Here is a 26,858-nt window from a genome sequence, read left to right as displayed (position 1 = left end):
TGAAAATCGCATTTGACAAATTTATGAGTTTCGTATACGTTATTTATCTATTGTGTTTGGTCTACCTTGTATATTGTCAGTATATTTTCAGATCTTTCTAGGATACAGTTTGTATTGTTAACATAATGGGCGTGTCACACTTTAAATCCTTCTTCGGTATGGAAATGAATTACAAATTGGCATGGCTCTGAACACTATGGGATTTAACATCTGAGGTCATCAGTCCCCTAGAGTTAGAACTACTTAAACCTGACTAACCTAAGGAAATCACACACATCCGTGCCCGAGGTAGGATTCGAACCTGCAACCGAAGCAGCAGAGCGGTTCCGGACTGAAGCGCGTAGAACCGCTCGTCCAGAGCGGTCAGCTGAAGTGAATTACAGCTATTTATTTTTGGGAAGAAATGTGTCTACTCACAGGAAACGAGCATGAGAGACCAAGTGTATAATATGTGAGCTACAATACCGTAACTCATTCATTCTCTGTGCCAGAAACTAAAGAGTGATTCCATAGAACGATGTACTGAGTAAAACAGGCTCAAACCTGACGGATGCCACACATATAAGGAAGCCTTACGTGTTTAATGATGCGGTCCAACTACTTCGTATCTCAGAGGAGAACAAAATGCAGACAAAATGCTAAGGACTGTACATGCCGCAAAGCTTTGTCGAAGGGACTGTAGACCTCTCGGCTCGAGTAAAGAAAACATCTTCATTAGTCCCTCTGCCACGAGAAACAAACACTGCAGATGCGAGACAATCCGGAGTTTTCTCCGAAAAGCTGAACTTTTTGGTAAACAATCCGTATGCTGGAAGCTTGCCGGGCCGTGAGAATTCCCTAGGCGCGCAGGCAGGAATGGAACTTTAGCTTCGTGCGCCTTGTAATCCAGAGAGACGGGCAGCTAAGTAGGTATCTTCTATTGGCTGCCAGTAGTATTTCGCCAGCCAGTGACAACAAGTGTTACATACACTCCTGGAAATTGAAATAAGAACACCGTGAATTCATTGTCCCAGGAAGGGGAAACTTTATTGACACATTCCTGGGGTCAGATACATCACATGATCACACTGACAGAACCACAGGCACATAGACACAGGCAACAGAGCATGCACAATGTCGGCACTAGTACAGTGTGTATCCACCTTTCGCAGCAATGCAGGCTGCTATTCTCCCATGGAGACGATCGTAGAGACGCTGGATGTAGTCCTGTGAAAAGGCTTGCCATGCCATTTCCACCTGGCACCTCAGTTGGACCAGCGTTCGTGCTGGACGTGCAGACAGCGTGAGACGACACTTCATCCAGTCCCAAACATGCTCAATGGGGGACAGATCCGGAGATCTTGCTGGCCAGGGTAGTTGACTTACACCTTCTAGAGCACGTTGGGTGGCACGGGATACACGCGGCCGTGCATTGTCCTGTTGGAACAGCAAGTTCCCTTGCCGGTCTACGAATGGTACAACGATGGGTTCGATGACGGTTTGGATGTACCGTGCACTATTCAGTGTCCCCTCGACGATCACCAGAGGTGTACGGCCAGTGTAGGAGATCGCTCAACACACCACGATGCCGGGTGTTGGCCCTGTGTGCCTTGGTCGTATGCAGTCCTGATTTGGCGCTCACCTGCACGGCGCCAAACACGCATACGACCATCATTGGCACCAAGGCAGAAGCGACTCTCATCGCTGAAGACGACACGTCTCCATTCGTCCCTCCATTCACGCCTGTTGCGACACCACTGGAGGCGGGCTGCACGATGTTGGCGAGTGAGCGGAAGACGGCCTAACTGTGTGCGGGACCGTAGCCCAGCTTCATGGAGACGGTTGCGAATGGTCCTCGTCGATACCCCAGGAGCAACAGTGTCCCTATTTTGCTGGGAAGTGGCGGTGTGTTCCCCTACGGCACTGCGTAGGATCCTACGGTCTTGGCGTGCATCCGTGCGTCGCTGCGGTCCGGTCCCAGGTCGACGGGCACGTGCACCTTCCGCCGACCACTGGCGACAACATCGATGTACTGTGGAGACCTCACGCCCCACGTGTTGAGCAATTCGGCGGTACGTCCATCCGGCCTCCCGCATGCCCACTATACGCCCTCGCTCAATGTCCGTCAACTGCACATACGGTTCACGTTCTCGCTGTCGCGGCATGCTACCAGTGTTAAAGACTGCGATGGAGCTCCGTATGCCACGGCAAACTGGCTGACTCTGACGATGGCGGTGCACAAATGCTGCGCAGCTAGCGCCATTCGACGGCCAACACCGAGGTTCCTGGTGTGACCGCTGTGCCGTGCGTGTGATCATTGCTTGTACAGCCCTCTCGCAGTGTCCGGAGCAAGTATGGTGGGTCTGACACACCGGTGTCAATGTGTTCTTTTTTCCATTTCCAGGAGTGTAGCTACAGTGCTCTGTTAGCACAGAAAGGGATGGACGGGAAACAAAACCAACAACTTGTAGTCTTATCTTATTGATCTTCACCTATAAAAAGAGAACGGGTACTCGCTTACGAACTCTATAGCAGAATCTGAAGAATACAACTTTGTCGTGCGCAAATCTGTAAGAGGTACAGCCATAAATGCTGCACTACTGATGGCATGAGCATCAAAAGTAGTGGGTGAAATTTACAGGAAGTGGTACACGTCAGCGTGTTACACCGATCTTTGACACAAAGCACAAGTTTGGGAACGATGAAGCCAGTGGAAATTCTTACTTGGGTCAATATCTAATAACTTCTCCTTTCGTGAATGAAATAAAGCCAATAACTCGAGATTTACAGTACACAGAACGCCTCAGCAAATATAACAGTGGCTGCATTCGTAATCGTAATGAATTGTTCGGTAATATCATCTCGATCCACATTCCTAAAAATGTGTTTCTTGATTTAAAACCAACGATGTGAGACGTAAACGATACTATAATTTTATTTAATGATGCCATATTAAAAATATTAAAAAGTCTACACATCGAATCATATTTTAATACAGTCAGAAGTAATAAAATACCAGTCATACATCGCATACAGAAGGCCCAAACACTCAGTCTCGATTAAAAACCAAAGACGCAGGGGTAGCAAGAATAAGAAAGATATGAACATGAGGATTCAGATCAATTTGGTTATGATTTCGACGATAAAATCAGTAGAGGAATATTAACGGAGACTAATAATAAAATGCAATTGAACATTTTTCACCAGTTTCACTGCTGAGTAAGGACAGTGAGTATTTCAAGTTAGTTTCACGTTCCATGGGTAATTTGTACGACTAATCATAATGATGTGGAACGAGTCATTTTACATTCAAATTAGACAGTCATTTCTGAATATGATTACATACTTACCTTTTGCAAGGCTTTTCTTTTTGTTTTTTGTTTTTTGTAACACAGATGTGAGTTAGTAATTTCCACGCACAGTGCTGCACATATTAAAAAAATATAACTTCTAGGGAATTACAAGAGTTATCAAGTTGAATCTTTTAAAATTATTATAAAGTTTCACTTTACTGTCTGTATCACAGGGTAAGTGACCAAAAATTTGAGCTGCAGAATTGTGTTCACCTTTATATGCCAAAGACAATATTAATGTGGAGTAATGAATAATACTAAACAGACCTGATGACGCTCGGGTATGGGTAGTATTGGCAATTGGTATGAGGATTGTACGCTGCAACCTCTGTCTGTGTTTACAATTGCTCTCAAACAACATATTCAGTTGTTGGTTCTGTCACAGGCTTCACATCTACAGAACAGCTCCCTTCTTTACCTCTGCCCCTAACAGTTAATTTGCAATTTTTTCGCTGTTTCTTATTTTCATTTTATTTAAGTCTCTCTAATACTGTCGTATAGACTTATCTCGGTCAGTTGTAAAAACATTATGGCGTCACATAAACAGGCGCTGTCTTTCTGCAGCCGCCGGTGAAAAGGGCGCCGTGGACTGGTGTGAGAGACGCCCTGAAGACGCAACGCACTTGTGTACAGCTACACAGCAGCGGGAAATCGACTGGTGGAGAGAACTGCCTGTACCTCGATCTTTATGGCCCAGGGGTACGTATTATGTTGTAACAAACAGCTATGAGCCAACGAGCTTTTAATTTTCTTAGACTAACATGTAAAGAGCAAGCGAGAGAAAAAATGCAAGCTTTTGATTGCAATTTACATTCTGATTATTGTGTGTGTTATTGCAGACGTCATCGCGAAACGGGACACTTAAAAGCGTTATGGTTTTCATCCACGGAGGATGTTTCACATCAGGAACTGGTTCTTCTGCGAGACCGTACTACTATGTGGACCAGGATGTCATACTCGTCAACATAAATTATCGACTGGGAATTCTGGGTAACGCACAAAATTGCTTACTCACTTACGTGAAGCGTTAAAATCTTAAAAATTTAGTCCAATGTTACGTAGAAATTACAGAATAAATCAAACTTCGCTCAGAAAAGACTGAAGTCAACTGTGTCAGCCTGGAGTGTGGTATGGTTGATGGTAAATAAACTGTAGTCCGATATGCAGTGGCTCCATAAGGAGGATGGGTTAAGGCAACATGTTAAGCAATAAAAGATAATTAATTGAAACCCAGAGCTGCCGAAAGGTGTTGTTGATGTACCTCGATGAGGACAGTTGAAAATGTGTGCCCCGACGGGGACTCGAACCCGGTATCTCCTGCTTATATGGCAGACGCTCTATCCAATTGAGCCACCGTAGAGACAGAAGAATAGCCCGACTGCAGGGACTTATCCCTCGCCCTAGTGGCTCAGATGGATAGAGCGTCTGTCATGTAAGCAGGAGATCCCGGGTTCGAGTCCCAGTCGGGCCACACATTTTCAGCTATCCACATCGAGGTATATCAACAACACCTGTTGGCACCTGAGGGTTTCAATTAACTATCATTTATTCTAGAGAAGCTGCACGGTCATCAATGGTATCTGTTCTTTCGAGAACAGTTACTATCTATATACATACACATTAAGCAGGAGAGTAAGGTAATACTAGTACCCATATTAGAAATGATAATTTGAAAACACTATCTTCTTCATGCAAACTTCTATTTCTTACGAGTTAACACAAATTTTTCACAAATAATTAACTAGCTTTTAATAAGTCGCTGTAATAAGGTACGGAACATATGGGAATGTGGTGGTGATTGCACTGAATGTTTCTAAACACCAATGTATGCCTCAATATGCTGCGATAGCTCTGATGTGTTGATGGAATTAGGACGTGTGACCATCACTGAAGTTGACCCTTCCCATAACCAACCATTTTCAATTTCGAAAGTGTTGAACGCATTGCCAATACCAATAAAACATAAAACACAGTTCCAGATAAACAATATTTGTTCACGATTCAGATGTTAGACATGTTGCAGTTTAGTGCAGAATAACTATTTGCTACGGCCAACGGTCTTGCTGCAGTGGTACCACTGGTTCCCGTCGGATCAACGTGGTTAAGCGCTGTCGGGCTTGATTGACAGCTGGATGGGTCACCGTGCAGTCTGCCGAGCACTATTGTCGAGCGGGGTGCACTTATGAGGCAAATTGAGGCGATTGAGAAGTAGCAGGTCGAGCCTCACAAACTGATAATGGCCGGGAGAGCAGTGTACTGACCGCCTGCCTTGGGGTATCCTCACCGGTGACACGTATAGGCACGGCGGTCGGTCAGTACCGTTGGGCCTTCCAAGTTCTGTTTGGACAGAGTTTAGTTAAGTTTAAGTATATAGTACACGGAGAGTATCCTGATCAGCAAGCACCACTTAGTGAGGCAGATAATCCTGTGTATGGTGCTGGAGGCTCCAGTTTCTAGATTTCACAAAGGACATGAATATCTCTAACACTGCCTTTTATTTGGAATACCGACAGATTCTCCCTTACCTATCAGTATTCTAGAGCTGCCTTCCCCCTCTTTCGCCTTCATACACATCATCAGGAGAAACGAAACTGGCGTTCTACGGTTCGCAGCGAGCGATGTTAGATTCCTTAATCAGACGAATAGATTAGAGAATTTAAAAAGAAAAATGAATAATTTCAAGTTAGATCAAGTTGGAATTACTGCAGCTAGGTTGCAGGAAGAACAGGACGTCTGGTCAGGTGAATGCAGGCTTATAAACAGCAAAAATAGGGGTAATGCAGGAGTAGGTTTAATAATGAATAACATAATAGGAACATGGATAAGCTACTGTGGACTCCATAGTGAAAGCATTACCGCAGCCAAGATATACATGAAGCTCACACCCACCACCGTAGTACAAGTCTGTATGCCAACTATCTTCGCAGATGACGAAGATATTCAGGAAATGTATAGTGAGATGAAAGAAATCATTCAGATAGTTACCGGAGACAAAAATTTAATTGTGATGTGGGAATGAAATTCGGTCGTGGGAAAAGAAAGAGAATGAAAAATAGTAGGTGAATATGAAAAGGAATAAATGAGAAAGCCGCCAACTGAGCATATTTTAATCATCGCTAAGACTTGGTTTGAGAATCACGAAACAAGGTTGTATACATGGAAGCGACCTGGAGGTACCTCAAGGCTTTAGATTGACTATATAATGGTAAGATAGACCTTCGGGAAACAGATTTTAAATTGTAAGACGCTTCCAGGGGCAGATGTGCAGTCTGCCCAAAATTTATTGCTTGTTGACTGTAGACCAAAAGTGAAGAAATTTCGAAAAGATAGTGAATTAAGAAGATGGTACGAAATAAGTTGAAAGAACCAAGGTTTCTGAGAGTTTCAGAGGGACAATTAGAAAACGATTGACTAAAACAGGAGGAAGGAATACAGTAGAAGACGAATAGGTGGCTTCGGGAAATGCAATAGTGAAGGCAGCGGAGGACCTTGTAGACAAAAAGACAACGCCTAGTGGAAATCGTAACAGACATTTAATTTAATTGATGAAAGCAGAAAACATAAAAATGTAACAACTGAAGCAGGCAAAGCGAAAGAAACATCTAAAAATGGGATTGATATGATGTGCAAAATGCTTAAGCAGGAATGGCTAGAGGACAAATGTAACGATTTGGAAGCTTATAGCTCTAGAGGAGGGATAGTTACTGCCTACAGGATAATTAAGGAGACCTTTTCTGGGAAAGAGAAGCAGATGCACGAATATGAGAGCTGAGCTGGAAGTCTGGTAGTAAGCAAGGAAGGAAAAGCTGAAAGTTGGAAGGAATGTATAGAAGGTCTATCTTAAGGAGATGAACTTGAAGGCAGTTTTTACGGAACTGAAAGAAGACATAGATAAAGATGAGATGAAAGATATAACACTATGAGGAGCATTTGACAGAACACTGAAGGACATAAGTCGAAACAAGGCCCCGGGAGCAGATAACATTCCGTGCAGTAGTTATCCTTGATTCATAAACTGAAAACTACTGTAAACAGTCTACTTCAGTGATAAAATGAAATTGGAATCACGTTGGTTCCTTCACATACTGTATATCCATCTTCCTCTTCAGTGTTTCCCTGTTTTCTTCGACAGGTTTTTATGATAGCAATTGTTTCATTCAGCTGCTTCATCAAAAAAAAAAAAAAAAAAAAAGGTTCAAATGGCTCTGATCACTATGGGGACTTATCATCTATGGTCATCAGTCCCCTAGAACTTAGCACTACTTAAACCTAACTAACCTAAGGACAACACACAACACCCAGCCATCACGAGGCAGAGATAATCCCTGACCCCGCCGGGAATCGAACCCGGGAACCCGGGCGCGGGAAGCGAGAACGCTTCCGCACGACCACGAAATGCGGGCGCTTCATCAAAAATATCCCTTCTATTATAGCTTCTACTTTACCCAAATTTGCATTCTCAACCAATATCGACCTTCTGCTGGGAAACGCCACATTGCAGGTTACTGTAACACCACTATTGCAGATCCACCTGCAGAATTACATCAATGGCTGGCCCACAAATTCCTCGGCTTATTGCAAAGTCCTGCTTGAAGATCAGAGCACAAAACATTCTTGCCTCTCAGTTACTTACCCCTTGTATTTCAAATGTCTTCTTTATTACCAAAATATGTATCCCCAATCGATCTGAATCCGACCTTTACCATGGCGACCTGAGCGAGTTCATGGAGTCCCCGAACCAGCAACAGACTGGTGAAGCCGAACGTGAAAATAGAAATCATTCCACTTTGTTTTACAGTATTTTACTGTTTACTTTCATCTCGCATGGCAGGTGGCTAAACATTTTTTCATTGTTGCATACTTTGTTCCTTTCTGTGCTGGTGTAAAGTTAAGTTGTGGCCAGTATGTGCTACTTGTGTTCTTAGCATTAAATTTATGAATTCTGTGATTATTTTAAAATTGTGCATCATTCTTCGCAAAAAATACGCTAAAAGTACGTGTACGGAGAGTTTCTTGTTGGTATACAAACATTTTTAATGGGTTGCCCACTTTAATTTCTAGAATGGATACCTGATGTTTTCTTTACTAAATTTTATTAAATCTATCTGTGCAACTATAAGAAATGGCATGTATACGTCACAAAAATTTTCTTGAGATAAAGCGTCACTGGTGGTCTGCAATCAAACATATTAAAAATCTAATTTGAATTCTAAATCTACAAACAGTTTGTTCCAAAATATGTTGATTTCACTTACAGTAATTCGTGTCCAATTCTCGCTCAAATCATCAAATGTCGTCTGTTTGCATATTTGTTATGTATCCCATCTTGTGGCATTTCCATAATTCCACATTGCTATTCTGCTGCACACATTTCTTCATGCGAAACGACGACACAACATAGAAGCTCATTTTTTATGGACAGTACTTCTGGTAAAACGTATGTCTGTTTTTTAGGGGAAAAGTGTTGCCATCTACTATCTTTCACTTCCATTTGGTGTAAAATGTTCTGTTTATGCCAACTTAACAGGTAGTTTAATTTTCACCAGACTAAAAATGTTCTTTTCGTGGCAACATTACTCAGAATAAAACACACACACACACACACACACACACGAAAGAAAGAAAACCGAGGGACATGTTTAGCCAGAAATATGTAAACAAAACCAGTAGTGTTACGTTGCGTCATACACTCCTGGAAATGGAAAAAAGAACACATTGACACCGGTGTGTCAGACCCACCATACTTGCTCCGGACACTGCGAGAGGGCTGTATAAGCAATGATCACACGCACGACACAACGGACACACCAGGAACCGCGGTGTTGGCCGTCGAATGGCGGTAGCTGCGCAGCATTTGTGCACCGCCGCCGTCAGTGTCAGCCAGTTTGCCGTGGCATACGGAGCTCCATCGTAGTCTTTAACACTGGTAGCATGCCATGACAGCGAGAACGTGAACCGTATGTGCAGCTGACGGACTTAGAGCGAGGGCGTATAGTGGGCATGCGGGAGGCCGGGTTGACGTACCGCCGAATTGCTCAACACGTGGGGCGTGAGGTCTCCACAGTACATCGATGTTGTCGCCAGTGGTCGGCGGAAGGTGCACATGCCCGTCGACCTGGGACCGGACCGCAGCGACGCACGGATGCACGCCAAGCCCGTAGGATCCTACGCAGTGCCGTAGGGGACCGCACCGCCACTTCCTAGCAAATTAGGGACACTGTTGCTCCTGGGGTATCGGCGGGGACCACTCGCAATCGTCTCCATGAAGCTGGGCTACGGTCCCGCACACCGTTAGGCCGTCTTCCGCTCACGCCCCAACATCGTGCAGCCCGCCTCCAGTGGTGTCGCGACAGGCGTGAATGGATGGACGAATGGAGACGTGTCGTCTTCAGCGATGAGAGTCGCTTCTGCCTTGGTGCCAATGATGGTCGTATGCGTGTTTGGCGCCGTGCAGGTGAGCGCCACAATCAGGACTGCATACGACCGAGGCACACAGGGCCAACACCCGGCATCATGGTGTGGGGAGCGATCTCCTACACTGACCGTACACCTCTGGTGATCGTCGAGGGGACACTGAATAGTGCACGGTACATCCAAACCGTCATCGAACCCATCGTTCTACCATTCGTAGACCGGCAAGGGAACTTGCTGTTCCAACAGGACAATGCACGTCCGCATGTATCCCGTGCCACCCAACATGCTCTAGAAGGTGTAATTCAACTACTCTGGCCAGCAAGATCTCCGGATCTGTCCCCCATTGAGCATGTTTGGGACTGGATGAAGCGTCGTCTCACGCGGTCTGCACGTCCAGCACGAACGCTGGTCCAACTGAGGCGCCAGGTGTAAATGGCATGGCAAGCCGTTCCACAGGACTACATCCAGCATCTCTACGATCGTCTCCATGGGAGAATAGCAGCCTGCATTGCTGCGAAAGGTGGATATACACTGTACTAGTGCCGACATTGTGCATGCTCTGTTGCCTGTGTCTATGTGCCTGTGGTTCTGTCAGTGTGATCATGTGATGTATCTGACCCCAGGAATGTGTCAATAAAGTTTCCCCTTCCTGGGACAATGAATTCACGGTGTTCTTATTTCAATTTCCAGGAGTGTATTTCACATCAAGAAATTTCGAGTGCTGCAAAGTAATGTGAGCGTATGCTGACAGAACGGCAGTGTCCTTCAAGAGAATAATTCATAAATGGGCAAGCAGACAACAATTCCTGCTCCAATGTTAGGCGCGTAATGGGGCCCCTTAGGGATATGGCGGCTAAGGAGGGGAAGTAATCCAGTGTGCACTCCGTGTGCATTCCGGGAGGAGTCATTCCGGATGTGGAAAGGGTCCTTCCGGATGCCATGAAGAGCACAGGGTGCAGCCAGCTGCAGGTGGTGGCACATGTCGGCACTAATGACGTGTGTCGCTTTGGATCTGAGGAAATTCTCTCTGGATTCCAGCGGCTATCTGATTTGGTGAAGGCTGCCGGTCTTGCTTACGAGATGAAGACAGAGCTCACCATCTGCAGCATCGTTGACAGAACCGACTGCGGACCTTTGGTGCAGAGCCGGGTGGAGGGTCTGAATCAGAGGCTCAGACGGTTTTGCGACCGTATTGGCTGCAGATTCCTTGACTTGCGCCATAGGGTGGTGGGGTTTCGGGTTCCGCTGAATAGGTCAGGAGTTCACTACACTCAGCTGGCGGCTACACGGGTAGCGGAGGCTGTGTGGCATGGACTGGGCGGTTTTTTAGGTTAGAAGGCCTCGGGAAAGTGCGGGATGGGCTGCAATGTCAAAGGGTGCTTGCCAATTACAGGACGTGCTTGGATCAAGGAACAGTCGGAATTATAGTTGTAAACTGTTGTAGTTGCGCTGGGAAAGTCCCTGAGCTTCAAGCGCTAATAGAAAGGCCAGAAGCTGATATCGTTATAGGTACAGAAAGCTGGCTAAAGCCTGAAATAAGTTCTGCAGAAATTTTTACGAAGTCTCAGACGGTGTTCAGGAAAGATAGATTAGGCAGAATTGGTGGTGGAGTGTTGGTGTCTGTCAGTAGTGGTTTATCTTGTAGTGAAGTCGAAGTAGATACTCCGTGCGAATTGGTGTGGGTGGAGGTTATACTTAACAGCCGAATTAAGTTAATAATTGGCTCCTTCTACCGACCCCCAGACTCCGATGATACAGTTGCGGAACAGTTCAGAGAAAGTTTGAGTCTCGTAACAAATAAATACCCCACTCATACGGTTATAGTTGGTGGGGACTTCAACCTACCCTCGGTATGTTGGCAAAAATACTTTTTCAAAACCGGTGGTAGGCAGAAAACGTCTTCCGGGATTGTCCTAAATGCATTCTCCGAAAATTATTTAGAGCAGTTAGTCCACGAACCCACGCGAATTGTGAATGGTTGCGAAAACACACTTGACCTCTTGGCCACAAACAATCCAGAGCTGATAGAGAGCATCATGACTGATACTGGGATTAGTGATCACAAGGTCATTGTAGCTAGGCTCAATACCATTTCTTCCAAATCCATCAGAAACAAACGCAGAATAATTTTATTTAAAAAAGCGGATAAAGTGCCACTAGAAGCCTTCCTAAAAGACAATTTCCATTCCTTCCGAACTGACTATGCGAATGTAGACGAGATGTGGCTCAAATTCAAAGATATAGTAGCAACAGCAATTGAGATATTCATACCTCATAAATTGGTAAGAGATGGAACGGATCCCCCGTGGTACACAAAAAAGGTCCGAACGCTGTTGCAGAGGCAACGGAAAAAGCATGCGAAGTTCAGAAGAACGTGAAATCCCGAAGATGGGCTAAAATTTACAGACGCGCGAAATTTGGCACGTACTTCGATGCGAGATGCCTTTAATAGGTTCCACAACGAAACATTGTCTCGAAATTTGGTAGAAAATCCGAAGAAATTCTGGTCGTATGTAAAGTACACAAGCGGCAAGACGCAGTCAATACCTTCGCTGCGCAGTGCCGATGGTACTGTTATCGACGACTGTGCCGCTAAAGCGGAGTTATTGAACGCAGTTTTCCGAAATTCCTTCACCAGGGAAGACGAATGGAATATTCCAGAATTTGAAACACGAACATCTGCTAGCATGAGTTTCTTAGAAGTAGATACCTTAGGGGTTGCGAAGCAACTCAAATCGCTTGATACGGGCAAGTCTTCAGGTCCAGATTGTATACCGATTAGGTTCCTTTCAGATTACGCTGATACTATAGCTCCATACTTAGCACTCATATACAACCGCTCGCTCACCGATAGATCTGTACCTACAGATTGGAAAATTGCGCAGGTCGCACCAGTGTTCAAGAAGGGTAGTAGGAGTAATCCATTTAACTACAGACCTATATCATTGACGTCGGTTTGCAGTAGGGTTTTGGAGCATATACTGTATTCAAACATTATGAATCACCTCGAAGGGAACGATCTATTGACACGTAATCAGCATGGCTTCAGAAAACATCGCTCTTGTGCAACGCAGCTAGCTCTTTATTCGCACGAAGTAATGGCCGCTATCGACAGGGGATCTCAAGTTGATTCCGTATTTCTAGATTTCCGGAAAGCTTTTGACACCGTTCCTCACAAGCGCCTTCTAATCAAGCTGCGGAGCTATGGGGTATCGTCTCAGTTGTGCGACTGGATTCGTGATTTCCTGTCAGGAAGGTCGCAGTTCGTAGTAATAGACGGCAAATCATCGAGTAAAACTGAAGTGATATCAGGTGTTCCCCAGGGAAGCGTCCTGGGACCTCTACTGTTCCTGATCTATATAAATGACCTGGGTGACAATCTGAGCAGTTCTCTTAGGTTGTTCGCAGATGATGCTGTAATTTACCGTCTAGTAAGGTCATCCGAAGACCAGTATCAGCTGCAAAGCGATTTAGAAAAGATTGCTGTATGGTGTGTCAGGTGGCAGTTGACGCTAAATAACTAAAACTGTGAGATGATCCACATGAGTTCGAAAAGAAATCCGTTGGAATTCGATTACTCGATAAATAGTACAATTCTCAAGGCTGTCAATTCAACTAAGTACCTGGGTGTTAAAATTACGAACAACTTCAGTTGGAAGGACCACATAGATAATATTGTCGGGAAGGCGAGCCAAAGGTTGCGTTTCATTGGCAGGACACTTAGAAGATGCAACAAGTCCACTAAAGAGACAGCTTACACTACACTCGTTCGTCCTCTGTTAGAATATTGCTGCGCGGTGTGGGATCCTTACCAGGTGGGATTGACGGAGGACATCGAGAGGGTGCAAAGAAGGGCAGCTCGTTTTGTATTATCGCGTTATAGGGGAGAGAGTGTGGCAGATACGATACACGAGTTGGGATGGAAGTCATTACAGCATAGACGTTTTTCGTCGCGGCGAGAGCTTTTTACGAAATTTCAGTCACCAACTTTCTCTTCCGAATGCGAAAATATTTTGTTGAGCCCAACCTACATAGGTAGGAATGATCATCAAAATAAAATAAGAGAAATCAGAGCTCGAACAGAAAGGTTTAGGTGTTCGTTTTTCCCGCTCGCTGTTCGGGAGTGGAATAGTAGAGAGATAGTATGATTGTGGTTCGATGAACCCTCTGCCAAGCACTTAAATGTGAATTGCAGAGTAGTCATGTAGATGTAGGTGTAGATGTAGATGAACATAAACATGTCTTTGTAGATCCTTTTAGATTTAGAAAGCAAGCCAACTGTAAATATATTTCACTTCAGACCGCTGGCGATATTTTACGTTGATTAAATGTCACACGTTTCGTGACAATAATACACACTTCCTTGCACTTAAAGAGACACATTTAAAATGTCTCCAGGAACTATACGGCAACTATTGACGCTATGACCGCACAAATAAAGCACTGGTATCATCCATATCCTGTACAGTGATCAATTAGTTTGTGTCTGCGTGCGGAAATTTCCCAGAGAATTGTTCCATACCATATCGGTCAACGGAAAATTGCTAAGTAAATTTTCAAATGATTTCATAACCAAAATCACCTATTATACTCAGAGCAAATGTTGCTAAACTCAAGCGTTTGAAAAGATTTGTAAAATGAGATTCAAATTCAAGTTTTTGTTAAATTGCAGTCATCTACGTTTTCGATCGGCGGATGAGCTAAAGCCAAATTCTGGTATAACGTGACGCCGTGGTTTGTAGACAGAGGGCTTCGACTGAAGTGTAAATATGCAGTAGGTGGTGTGGTGCCTCGCCAGCGCCTCGCCACCAGAATTGCTTATATTCGCGACAGTGGGAAATCTCGTAGTTTTCTGCACATCCAGGAAGCTGTCTCGTAATTACATTTTCACTGACTGGGTCAGTCAGCTTTTTCCGTCCACGAAAGCATCCTTCAGCTAGCTTCTAGCGATTCTCAGACTATACGATTCGTTACACACAAGATGTGAAGGCACAATGGCTGAAGAAGGTTTTAGGGCAGTTTCCCACCTAGTGTATCTAGGTTCTCAGTTAGAATTCTCCTTTGCAGTAATGTCTACACGGCTTTATGTAGTGTATTCTGCAATATCCTCGCCGAATACCCTTCGAGTAAAATGCCACTTGTGAGCTGGCCTACCTTCAAGCATCAATTTTACTTTCACTTCTACCCACAGGAGAAGATGTTCCGCAAGTACTCTGTTTTTCAGTATCGTGATTCCACATTTCTCTCAAACAAGAGACAACGAAAATTGAATTCTACTGCAAATCTCTTTAATCTTTTTCTTCTCATCATTACTTTCACATATGCAACGAAACGAACAACAAAAACGGAATAAAGTATTAAAGTTGACACTAGATTAACGTTAACATGATATGGTGTCATGTATGCAATCTAATAGCAAAGTACATAGTTATTTCTAAAGTTGTGTGTGTATATATTCAGTTATGCGGAGATACACGTGTCAGTTTTAACAGCTACATTTCAGAGGTTGAATGTTTTGCTTCTGAAAGTCTTGACTGAGTGCTGGTGTCTAATTTAACTGTAATTCTTCCTGTAATTTATGAAGAACATTAATGTTTGTAAAGTGAAAAAAACGCAGCTTCCGTGTATGTATTGCACAGATCTAATTTGGGTTTATTTCGGCAGATAATGCCACATAAAAAGCACTAACGTAATACAGGGTAAACCCCTTAGAAATATGGTGACAAAAATACTAGATTTCGACTTCTGAGCATTTAGCACATAATTTAATTGTTGTTACCTGTTTTATGTTATCAGTTTGATACTAGGTGTCTAAGTGTGCTCTTTACCTCACAACAATGAATTACCGTAGGTTTCTTAAGCACCGGAGATGATCTGGTCCCTGGGAACATGGGCCTTAAGGACCAGACAGAGGCACTTCGCTGGGTGCAGAGGAACATAGAGGCTTTTAGTGGTGATCCACAAAAAGTAACCATTTTCGGACAAAGCGCTGGAGGTGCATCCGTTCATTTCCACGTTCTGTCTCCATTGAGCAAAGGTAACTGTTGTAGATTTTACAAACTAATTGTTCATCTGGAAGACCTCTTCACAAGAAACGTACATTTACATATTTTATAACTATGTATGTAAGTGTGTGTGTGTGTGTGTGTGTGTGTGTGTGTGCATGCGTGTGTGTGTGTATGTGTGAAGGAGACATAGAGAGGTGGACAGGCACCACTGTTTCGATACTTGGGAAGCGTACTGCCTCATAAAGGAAGTGTACTCGTTGCATTTACGTCAGAAGATTGTTAGGAAGACGATTGATGAAGAATAGAACAACAATAACAGAAATGAATAATGTTTCAGGAAAGTGGACACGTAAATTTAGCACGAAGCAGTCGAAGCAAATTTTGTAGGAAGTTCTTGTGGGGTGCTTCCTGGCAAACTGTGATCCCAATACGGTATTAAGTGGTGGCCTTCCAAAGTGCGAGTGAAAAACGATTAAATACGTTAATAATGTCATATACGTTCAGTGAGCTATATTCAGGTAATGGATTGTTTCACACACGTTATCAGCAACAAATGGAAAGTTTAACAGGAAGAAATTCTCATATTTCTGCGACAGTACGAGCCATACTTCTTTGTTATCGTAGTCATCTATTACCCTATTCTGTTTGATGAAAGAATTAATGCATTACAGACAGGAAATGCTACTAAATCAGAGCTTATTAGAGTAAACTTTACTTAAAAGCTATAAAAATCGATTTCACTTCATAGTGGCAAAAAATAGCTTTTCATGTTTGAGTTTTCAAGCCTTTAAGATAGCGGCGGGTTTCATAATGGGAAACAAGTTACAGCTACTCTCCATCGCGGAGACAAATTACGTTTTCACGAAATGTAACGAGAAGTATCTCCTTATCTGTTACGAAACCGCGAACTTATGCACAAGATGGAAAGTGTTTGATAATCAAAAGATATAAAATTTCATCGTAAGTGAAACATACTCAATCGTCTTGCGTGATATTTTATTGCTGTTACATATGCATCGCCGCATGCCCTAAGCAACATCCATCGTTTACCATGGTCTGATATCAATGAATAGGTCCACATAATGCAAATGTCATAAACAAATATATTCGACATCATATACTGAAATCGTATTAGTGTCTAGAGTTCTGGTTCTTTATAACACTAATGTGTGCCTGATAACTAAATTATAGAAATACAGCGCGCCTATTGCTTAATCTGTTGTTTACATGTCGTCGAGATTAACACTGATGGGCTGAGTCTCATAGAGTTTTTGTAGATTTGTACGAGAAAATTATTTGCAGAAAGAGTCATTTCCTGCAGCTGAAACGAAGGCGGGGCTCGTATCTCCGTATGTATATCTGCTATATGAGTCACACGAGTTCAACAGATGAATTTTTTTTATCGAAACGCTCCTGAAAGAAGTCTAATCTCATCTTGGTGCCCATGGCGTATGTACATCTCTCCCTATCCATCAGTTTCGGAAGATCTTCTCGGGAAAGGAAAAAAGAATACTGATATGAGGCGAATGGACAAAAATGTGGAAACAGAGCGAGATACCCATGCTTCAACAGAAATACAAATACCAGTCAAGCCCGTAGCTTGCGGTGTTGTATTTGATTACGAACGGAACCTGTGCAATGTCCTCAGTACAATGCAAGTGTCCGTCGTCTTCTATGTAGCAGTGAGTGCACTATGAATTCGAATGTGAGCAAATTAATGGTGCTAGTAACCAAGAAAACGGAAGTATTCGCGTGTTTGAATGGTGACTGCACGGAAGATGTATACAGCATACAGGGAGAGCGGAAGAACATCAACCGCCAAGTCACAATGTGGAGGAATATGTGTGTTGAATGATCGTGACACGCGGTCTTTGAAGTAGATTGTGACGAATAATGAGAGGCCGACAGCTGCAGAACTGAATGTTGCGCTTGCGAAACTTATCAGCACCAAACCAATACGATGGGAGCCACATATGCACAGAAATGCATGGCAAACCGCAATTCCAAAACCACACACGGGGGAAAGTGGTACCGAAGCCATAAAACCCTGGGCTGAGAAGGAAAAGGAAGAAAATTAGTTTATCTGATGAGTCTTTTCTTAGACTACTTCTGGCCGAGGATGCGCCTAACGCACGCCGTCCCAACGCTGCGGCGGAGACGGCTTGCTGCCAAAAGTGAAACGCGGAGGGGATTCGGTGATGGTTGGGAACCATATCTCGATATTTAACAGGACTCATGGTGACTCTGCAAAGTGGCATAATGCAAGTGTTATGTGAGCATTTTGTCTGATCAAGTCTGTGGCAATGATAGTTCCAGAATGGAATGCAGTGTTCCAAGACGGCACCTCTCCTGCTTTGCATCGTCCAGTACTGGTTTCCTAAGCGCCATGATGAGCTATAGCATTTTTCATGACCTTCTGAGTCACCATATCTCATTATTTTTGAGCCACTATTGTCTTCTATGTAAACAAGGGTGCGTGATTGCTGTCCATCATCATTACCTGAACTCGATGCTGTTTAGCAGAAGCAATGGTATAAGGTTCCTTGAAAAGCAAACGGGACCTATATTTATCCATTCCGAGACGACTGGAAGCTGCTTTCAGTGATTAGGCTTTCCTACACAATATTACGTGTGGTACTGTGCTGTGATCTTTGTGTTTCCGCGTTTTTGTCCAACCCGTTTATTTCGGAGATGCATAGTCCAATTAAAGAATGTTTTTCTGTGGAAATTACTGAGCCGTGAACATGGCGCAGCGTATATAGATCAGCTGAAGCGTAGAAAGAGATATAACCAGACACTTATTTACCTTGTCACTATGCATTTTAGAGGATTTACGTCCACCGTGAGATGGATTTATTTAAATTAGCAAAATATGTATTTGTCTATACAGTTTTCCTCGATGTCACAATTTATCGATAAACGAAATTATTGCGTTATCAGTTGAAGCTCATAAAAGTCACGATTTCGTCTAACATAAATTGTTTGCATTACAGTATGTAGGTTTGTCTACACGCTACTGTGGTTCTCGAGGTCACTGGATCTAGTGATATCTATAGTTATGAACTGGAACAGCACAATCATCAATAGACTGTCTCGATTGTACTCAATGAAGTGAGTATTTTCATTCCTCTAACCATATAACCGTGCCTCCTGCGTAGACACCATAGATATCGTCTGGAAAGGCAGGGAGGCACAATGGTAAAACTCGGTTCGTAGGTCTGTGCCTATATTTTCTGTTCGGCCGTCTATATACAATTACTTTCTGTTTACCCTACGTGCAGGGGCGGTTCCCCTCTTTACTCCTTAACAGATTCCTCCGTCTATAATGACTCCTATCGTCAGAGGCATGCAGTACTAACCTTTTTTATCTATAATACGGGCATAGGCAGATCATTCTCTTAACGTTGCAACATAACTTCAGAAAAATATTTTCTACGAAGGTGATCATACGACGCAGGCGATCGCACGATGTAGTACTATGAAACAGGTTCACCGGAGACGTAAGCATCTCTACACTACATCGTGGGTTTTGGGCTTCTTCAGCGGTTTCGCAACATGCAAATGGATTTTTTACTGCGTTTCACTAAAGCCTGCAAATGATCTTTTTTTTCGGAAGACAGTCTGTGGTTTCTCTCTTGAACGGAAAATAATATCCTTCTTTCCTTGTCGCCCCTCGGCTTAAGTGAACGGTTGAAGTCTTAACCTTTTCTGCATTAATGTATTCGTTTCTATTCAGTGCTACCAGACTACTGTTTTTAATTGTAAACTTTCACTGCTCATTAGGTCTGTTCAAGAACGCCATAGCGATGAGTGGAGCAGCATCAAACACTTGGGCGTTCAAAAAAAGCGCTCCAGACAGAGCGGTGCGGTTTGCCAAATACCTGGGTTATACTGGCGAAAATTCCACTGATCTCTTAAATTTCCTCAAAACCGCAAAGGCGAGTGAATTAGTGACAAACATCACTGCTGCTCTGTCGGAAGAGGTATGTACTGTATTTTAACTACATTCTTTGACCTAGAGAAAGTGGTTGCACACCCTGAACAAAGATAAACTTATGTCATTCGCATTCATGAATTTTTACTAATACATTTACAAGCATGGAAAAACTACTTACAAATGTTATGTTGGAGCAATTTCTTATCATCGAAATAAATTTTTATCTACACTCTCAGTCTTACTCCTCCTAATTTGCGTCATTAGGCTGTTTTTATACTACTCGTGAACCATTTCCGACGCATTTTGTAGGGAACAATCCATGACGCTCTTGCAGCTAGCAGTACATCTATGTGATGATATTCTTTTTTTCGTTGTGAAAGCAGAGGAACAGGTATAACATTTTGAATATACTGAATATGACATCAAATTGGCTTAAGAATAAACTGGTTCAGGTTGTGAAGGAGACTAACTTTTCATGTGTGTCGTGTATTTTCTTTGGTTTAGCCGTTTTTCCATTCCGTAAATCCGTTCTGTTTTAAAAGAACAACTAATTAACCACACTAAGCTCGTGTAAATGGTTGAATCATTTCAACCACCGTAGGCTATCAGTTTATTCCTGTAACACGCCATGCATATAAATTACACTGCTGGCCAGTTTCGGCCTACAGCCATCATCAATTGTCTGAAAATAATACCAAAAGTACAGTGAATACGTAAGACATATTCAATAAAAATCGCGAGAAACAAACATCAAACACAGAGACAAAGTTATCGTCAGAAGGAGCTGCAGTTATGTGATCTCAGTGTCGTGTACGTGTCGTTAATTCTTATTAAATCTCTTATATGATGGACTTTGACAATACTAATAGGCGTAACTAAACTTTCGTTATTGCTGCAATGATGCTACAGTTTTTGAAAGTTGCGTCAGTTTTATATGAGAGTGTCGACATCAGTTACTGCAGGTGTTATCTACAAAGAGTATTTAGAAATTTAGGACCCTTTTCAAGAGTGGCAGGAAGAGTTTGCGTAGTAGCTGAATAGTCAACAATAAACATTCAGTTCTGAGGACGAAGAAATGGTATGCAATTGGACAAAGTTCAAAATCATTGTACGAACACAATGTGAGCTCACTGGCCTTTCTTCACCACCTGCCATCTATATCCGTTAGTAGCTTCATATCCACCTAAGATTAGGCCGGACGGGATGGTCGAGCGGTTCTAGGCGATACAGTCAGGAACCGCGTGACCTCTACGGTCACAGGTTCGAATTCTGCCTCGGGCATGGATGTGTGTGGTGTCCTTAGGTTAGTTAGGTTTAAGTAGTTCTACGTTCTAGGGAACTGATGACCTCAGAAGTTAACTCCCATAGTGCTCAGAGCAATTTGAACCTAAGATTACAATTCGGATTACTTACCTTAGCCACTCTCTGCGCTTGTCCATAACTTTCAGGAAATTCGTGCACAATTCCCGTAGATGAAGTGTTCTGTTCTGGCTCAGATACAGTCTCATCAGTGGACAGCACCTCGTGTCTGTCAGCAGGTAAAGCTTCAGAGAACAGCTGTGTGACCTGCACTCACATTCGCCTTGTCCACAAGCATTTTAGAACCCGCCACTCTCTCGCCGAGTGCCGACAAACCAGCCAGACCATGTGCATCGGAATGAGAAACTCTCAGGTGACGCCAGGGGCACTAGATTTAAACTACAGCCCTCATCCGAAATGCTGCATAACGCCCCAGCCCCGGTCTGGAGACTCAATACAACGAAATATGAGTAACGGAAGTAAGAAAATAAAATCAAGTTCTGTTTTCTTTTGGATCGCAATAACACTAACGTAATAAACTAGTGAGCAAGCAAGTGACTAGGTTGAGTATTATGTATTTCTGTTTGCCGACTCAGCGGTAAAATCAACTATTTTCAGTGTGGCCGTTCAAATTTTCCCCTTCCGCGGCTTCCACAATTTTTTCCACTGAAATAGTTGGCCCAGGTAGCTAGCCGTGTTAAGGTGCGTGTACACTGTCTCGCAAGCTGGGCATGAGCCGGGAAAAAATTGAGCATCCTGTGTGACACATCGCAGAGCGCGCAGTAGTTACGGGCACGTAACACTGCTGTAAGCACTGAGCCTGACCGCGCCTTTGGTGCTAGCCAGAAAAACCGACAGCACCGAACATGCGAGAGCTGTTCACAAGTGCGAGCAAAGTAATCGCGTGCTGATCAGGAACTCCTCGGTTCGCAGTGTATACGGCACTTTAACTCAAATCTATACCTATCTGTGAAACCAAATCTGTACCTACCTTGTTTCTTCTGCGGAAGCAACCAGAGATCATGTTTGGCGACGAACGGTGGTATAAAGTGTTGTGCTTCAAGACATATCGTGGGGTACCTGTCAAATACGTCCAGTAAAGACATCGGTACTCAACGTGTTAATTTCCAGAGTACGTTGGTTGACTGCCTTTTCTGCTGACTTGTGGTACTAATTGAGAGATACAATAATTTATTTCTCCATTCTCATAAGTGGTCTGATTAACGTAATATGTAATAGCAAAGTTTATGATAAATACAGTATAATACTTAAAACTCAAAACAATTTTTTGCTTAGATGTCTCTATTGTCTTTTAAATGTGTAATTCGTGAAATGTACTTAGCAAACGAGGTACAAAACAGGAATTTGTTGTTACAGGAGAGCCTAAGTTTGTTCGACTGTATATGGACACCCACTGCCGAACCAGAAAACGATGGTGCGTTTCTGACGGAAGAGCCGTGGACCCTTGTCGCTGAAGGCCGCTACAATCTGGTTCCTTTTATGGCTGGTGATACTAATATGGAGCGGCTTAAACAAACACAGAGTAAGATAATATTTACTCGTCAATATGATTAAATATATTTTGATTTTCTAAAATTTTCTATACACGAAATTTCTGCTTTGGAGATTCCACAACAAAAAGCAATTAAAACCGATTCATGGGTAAACAAATCAATGCATGTGCTTAGAATAGTTAGCACTGGTATAGAGTCCTTTCAAGTATTTTCGTAAAGGTAAGAATAAGCCATCAAGATAGATTGGGATGATATGAAATATCTCAAAAATACGTAATTTTTCTTTAGCAAATACAAGTTCCTGTAATCCAGATTGAATTAATGATCGCTTTTTGCAGAGTTTAAAACAACTGTTGGTTGTATTTGTGCTACACGCACACACACACACATACACACACACACACACACACACACACACACACACACACACACACACACACACACACACACACATGAATATGTGCCTTTAAACGTGTACTGGCTACTTAGCCATATGTTATGTGAAAGTAAAGGTCTGCTACAAGCGCTTCAAAATACCTAACAGTAGAAATTAGTTAACAGCACTGATAATAAATCTATTACAGCCTGTTTGTTCCATGATTTATTTCTTAAAGAAAATCCTCTTTGGACAGAAAACTGGATGACAGATTTTATATTGGGTTTTGAAAATTTTTTCTATCGTCAAAGCGATAATGTATGTTTTCATGCATACCGTATTCGTTTCTAATTATTATCCCCGCACCCACGGAACATGCAGTTAACCAGTTCTTCAGAAAATCCACTGAGAAGTATGTCCTAAACTGTGACCCCTTTGACCAAACGTCACTGTAAAATAGGCGAAACATCTCCTTTATACAGGAGAAGTATGAAAAAACGAACTAACAAAATAGTTGTCCCGTATTCTTGAATATATTCACATTTCGAATATGAAAAAGTTCTTTGAGACCCATAAACTTCGGTCCACGAATCAGCACAGATGTAGAAAGCATCGCTTGTGCGAAAATCAGCTCACCGTTTTCTCATACGATATCCTGTGAACCACGGAGAGATTCCTGTTCCGTAGATTTCTGAAATTTACTTGATTCGGTGCACCACTGCAGACCGTTAACCAAGGTACGAACACATGGAATACGTAGATTCCATATATGTGAGTGGCTGGAAGACACCTTGTGCAATGGAACCCAGTACTTCGTCTTCAAAGTCGTGTGTTTATCAGAGGCAAGGGTATCGTCAGGAGTAGTCCAGCAAGTTTGATGGGACCGCTTTTACTCTCTATGGTCTGACGGGCATTGTGAGCAACCATCTTCGCTTGTTTGCTGGTGAAGGCGTCGTCATTGAGTGACCATAGGAGTATACAAGATGACTTCGATCAAATTTCTAGTTTGTCTGATGAACGGCTCTAAATGAAGAAAAATGTAATTTAATGTGGAGGAGCAGGAAAAACGTATCTGTAATATTCGCATACACTATTAGTTGTATCGCGCTTGACATAGTCGCGTCGTTTAGATATCTTTGGGCTCAACTTTGCAAAGCGATACAAAATGGAACGGACATATGAGGATTGTTGTAGAGAAGGCGAATTGTCGATTTCGGTTTATTGAGAGAAGTTTAGGAAGGTGTGATTCATTTATAAGGGAGACCGCAAGCAGGACCGTAGTGCGAGTTATTCTTGAGTACTGCTGGAGTGTTTCGGATCCGTATGGCGACGCATCAAATTGAGACATCAAAGAAATTCAAACGTGGGCAGCCATATTTGTTACTGGTAGGTTCTAACGACACGCAGTCATTACGCAGGCGCTTCGTGAACTCAAAGGAGAATCCCTGAAGAGAAGGCGACATTCTTTTCACAGAATACTATGAGAAAAATTTAGAGAACTGGGGTTTGAAAGTGACGGCCTTGTTGAGTATTTATGTAGATGTAGATATGATATAATTTGTAGTAATGATTAATTGTTTGTAATACGAGAGCTAGTTGTGCAGAACGAGAACAAAATACTGCTATCAAAAACGAATATGAATTTGTTAGCAGCAATTTGATAACTGTTTCATTCTCCTTCACTTTACTCATAATAATTATTCACTCTGAAAGTGGAAATCTCAATCCACAATAATTACGTAACTGGTGATGCAGGATATCTGATGCGACTGAAAAATGAAATGGATGTAAGAGTTTTTCTAGACAATTTTCCGTACTCTTCTTCATTACTGGTCCTAGTAACTGGTATTTAATTTACGAAACAGCAAAAATACACGCTTTCTTCTACTATAATTCAAAATCTGATAAAATAAAACAGTAGATTGGTATTACTCGTCTAAACTGAAGTGTGAAAAAGAATGAGGCGTCAGATGAATTCAAAAGTTCGAAACCAGCCATACAAGAAACTGCTTTACAGTGTATTTCAGAAGCTCACTGAACAGCTTAGAGGGGCAATCTACATCTACATCTCCATGTAGACTCCGAAAGCCACCTTATGGTGTGTCGTAGAGGGGTCATTAGGCATCTCTCTCTCTCTCTCTCTCTCTCTCTCTCTCTCTCACACACACACACACACACAAACACACACACATGCACAGTGTATTATTATCTTTTCTGAGGAGCACATACTTTTAGCTCGTCGGATATGAATTATACACATGACACGTCCGTTAAGTTTCTGAGAATGGAGAATATCTCATTTCCTTTAATTACACGCATACACGTATCGGCTGACAACAGGTGCTCAGGCAGTCTGCTGTGAACCTCATTGCATATGGAATATCTTGACACTAAAGTCTATCCAAGATTCTCCGTAATGTCGGGAAAGGTATTCGGAGGATCAGTGTACATAACACCCTTGGCATCAGAGGGCATTACATCAGTGTAACGCACGAAGACGATCTATCCGTTGCCTCATAATGTGAACACTTGACTGTTCTTGTGCATAACCATTGAAATGTGCTGGGATTCCATCCTACTGGCTCCAGATGTACTTGCAGACAACCATCAATACTTTGCCGAACAGTTTTTTTTTTTGGTACCCGAGATGGGAGGTAATAAGGGAGGAATCACTCTTATGACTGGTTTGACTGGGTCCGGCACAACTCAACCTCCTGTGCCAGCCTCATCTCAGAAAAGGACTTCCACCCAACGTCTTCAAGTAGTTGGTGGATACAATACAGTATCTGTTTTCCCCTACAGTTTGTACCCTCTACAGTTTACTTATTCCCTAATTTCGTAACACATGTCACATCGTTCCGATCCCATCTGTATTGCTATCTTCCAAACATTCCGCTCCTCGCCGATATGAGGAGAACTTCCTCATCCTTTATCGATCTACCTAATTTTCAACATTCTTTTACCGCACCACATCTCAAATATTTCGATTTCTTTCTTTTCCGATTTGCTCATACGTCTTGAGGGGAGAAAGGATACCACAGAACAAAGAAACATAGGATGCATTTAAAAAAATACGACAGTTCATACGTCCGTAGCGAATAAAAATACTAAAAAGACACTCCCCCTTGTAGATAAAGAATATTTGCTTGATACACCTTAGACCGAAAGTTGTTTTCAGTGACCAAGATAATCGGGAAACACTGTATTTAAATTCTCGACTACTACAGGTTTGAGAGTGATGTAGGGGTTCGTGCAGTAACAATGAGAGAACGCGACTGGTGCAGCCGACTTGATCAGATGGCATCGAGTCACCATTCATAGGACGAGTAGCAATAGAGAGTGATTGACACACTGAAGAGAGGTGAAGCTCAGAGGTGGCTAGGTGGTGAAACAGTCGTCTGTCTAAAGTTAACGGATGGTGGCAATATCTTTTAATCACAAGTACGGCAACCAAGTTTCCAGTCCAGGACGGCCAATCGGTTAGCGTCTCGATGACAAGCCGCAGCCTGTTGTTCATCATAGTCAGCAGCACCCATTTTGCTGAGTAAGTGCCCAATTCCAGATTATTTAAAACGTTGCGATCTTCAGCTTACTGGTTCCTTGCCCTACGTCCCTCTTTAAGTCGTCAATATATCTTCCATTGGATCGCCCTTTACTTCTTTTCTTAACGTTACAAATTTAACACAGAATCTCATTGGTCAGTTTCCCATAACTTCATCTGGGTATCTGGCTGACCAACCTTCATTCGTTATCAAGACTTCCGTTGGTCGTCGGGCAAAATTCATTTTTTAAGTCTTCGAATACGAAATCTCCATTTTTCACTTCCGTAAGTTGACACTCACAGCAAATACAATGGGAATTCAGTTTCCCAGAGGAACGCGCACAGCCTATTTATTTTTTGAGTCCTGTTGTTTCCAGTTGTTCTAAGTGACTAAATGTCCATTTAACCTCATTGTTTTCAGGACTGTCATCATAGTA

At 42.8% G+C, this 26,858-nt stretch overlaps 1 protein-coding gene across 1 annotated transcript in view; it reads left to right on the top strand.

Moving 5' to 3' along the window:
* The window catches only part of LOC126320799 (esterase FE4-like), a 77,986-nt gene that overhangs the window by 13,602 nt on the left and 37,526 nt on the right, over nucleotides 1–26,858 (top strand). The window contains exons 3-7 of the mRNA XM_049994123.1: nucleotides 3,897–4,031; nucleotides 4,172–4,322; nucleotides 15,598–15,783; nucleotides 19,538–19,737; nucleotides 22,368–22,533. Coding sequence (XP_049850080.1) covers nucleotides 3,897–4,031; nucleotides 4,172–4,322; nucleotides 15,598–15,783; nucleotides 19,538–19,737; nucleotides 22,368–22,533 — 838 coding nt within the window. The remainder of the gene's footprint in view (nucleotides 1–3,896; nucleotides 4,032–4,171; nucleotides 4,323–15,597; nucleotides 15,784–19,537; nucleotides 19,738–22,367; nucleotides 22,534–26,858) is intronic.

Source organism: Schistocerca gregaria, chromosome 2 (genome assembly GCF_023897955.1).
Source record: "Schistocerca gregaria isolate iqSchGreg1 chromosome 2, iqSchGreg1.2, whole genome shotgun sequence".
NCBI lineage: Eukaryota > Metazoa > Arthropoda > Insecta > Orthoptera > Acrididae > Schistocerca > Schistocerca gregaria.
The sequence above is the reverse complement of the archived record's forward strand: the minus strand, read 5'-3'. Positions and strand labels throughout refer to the sequence as shown.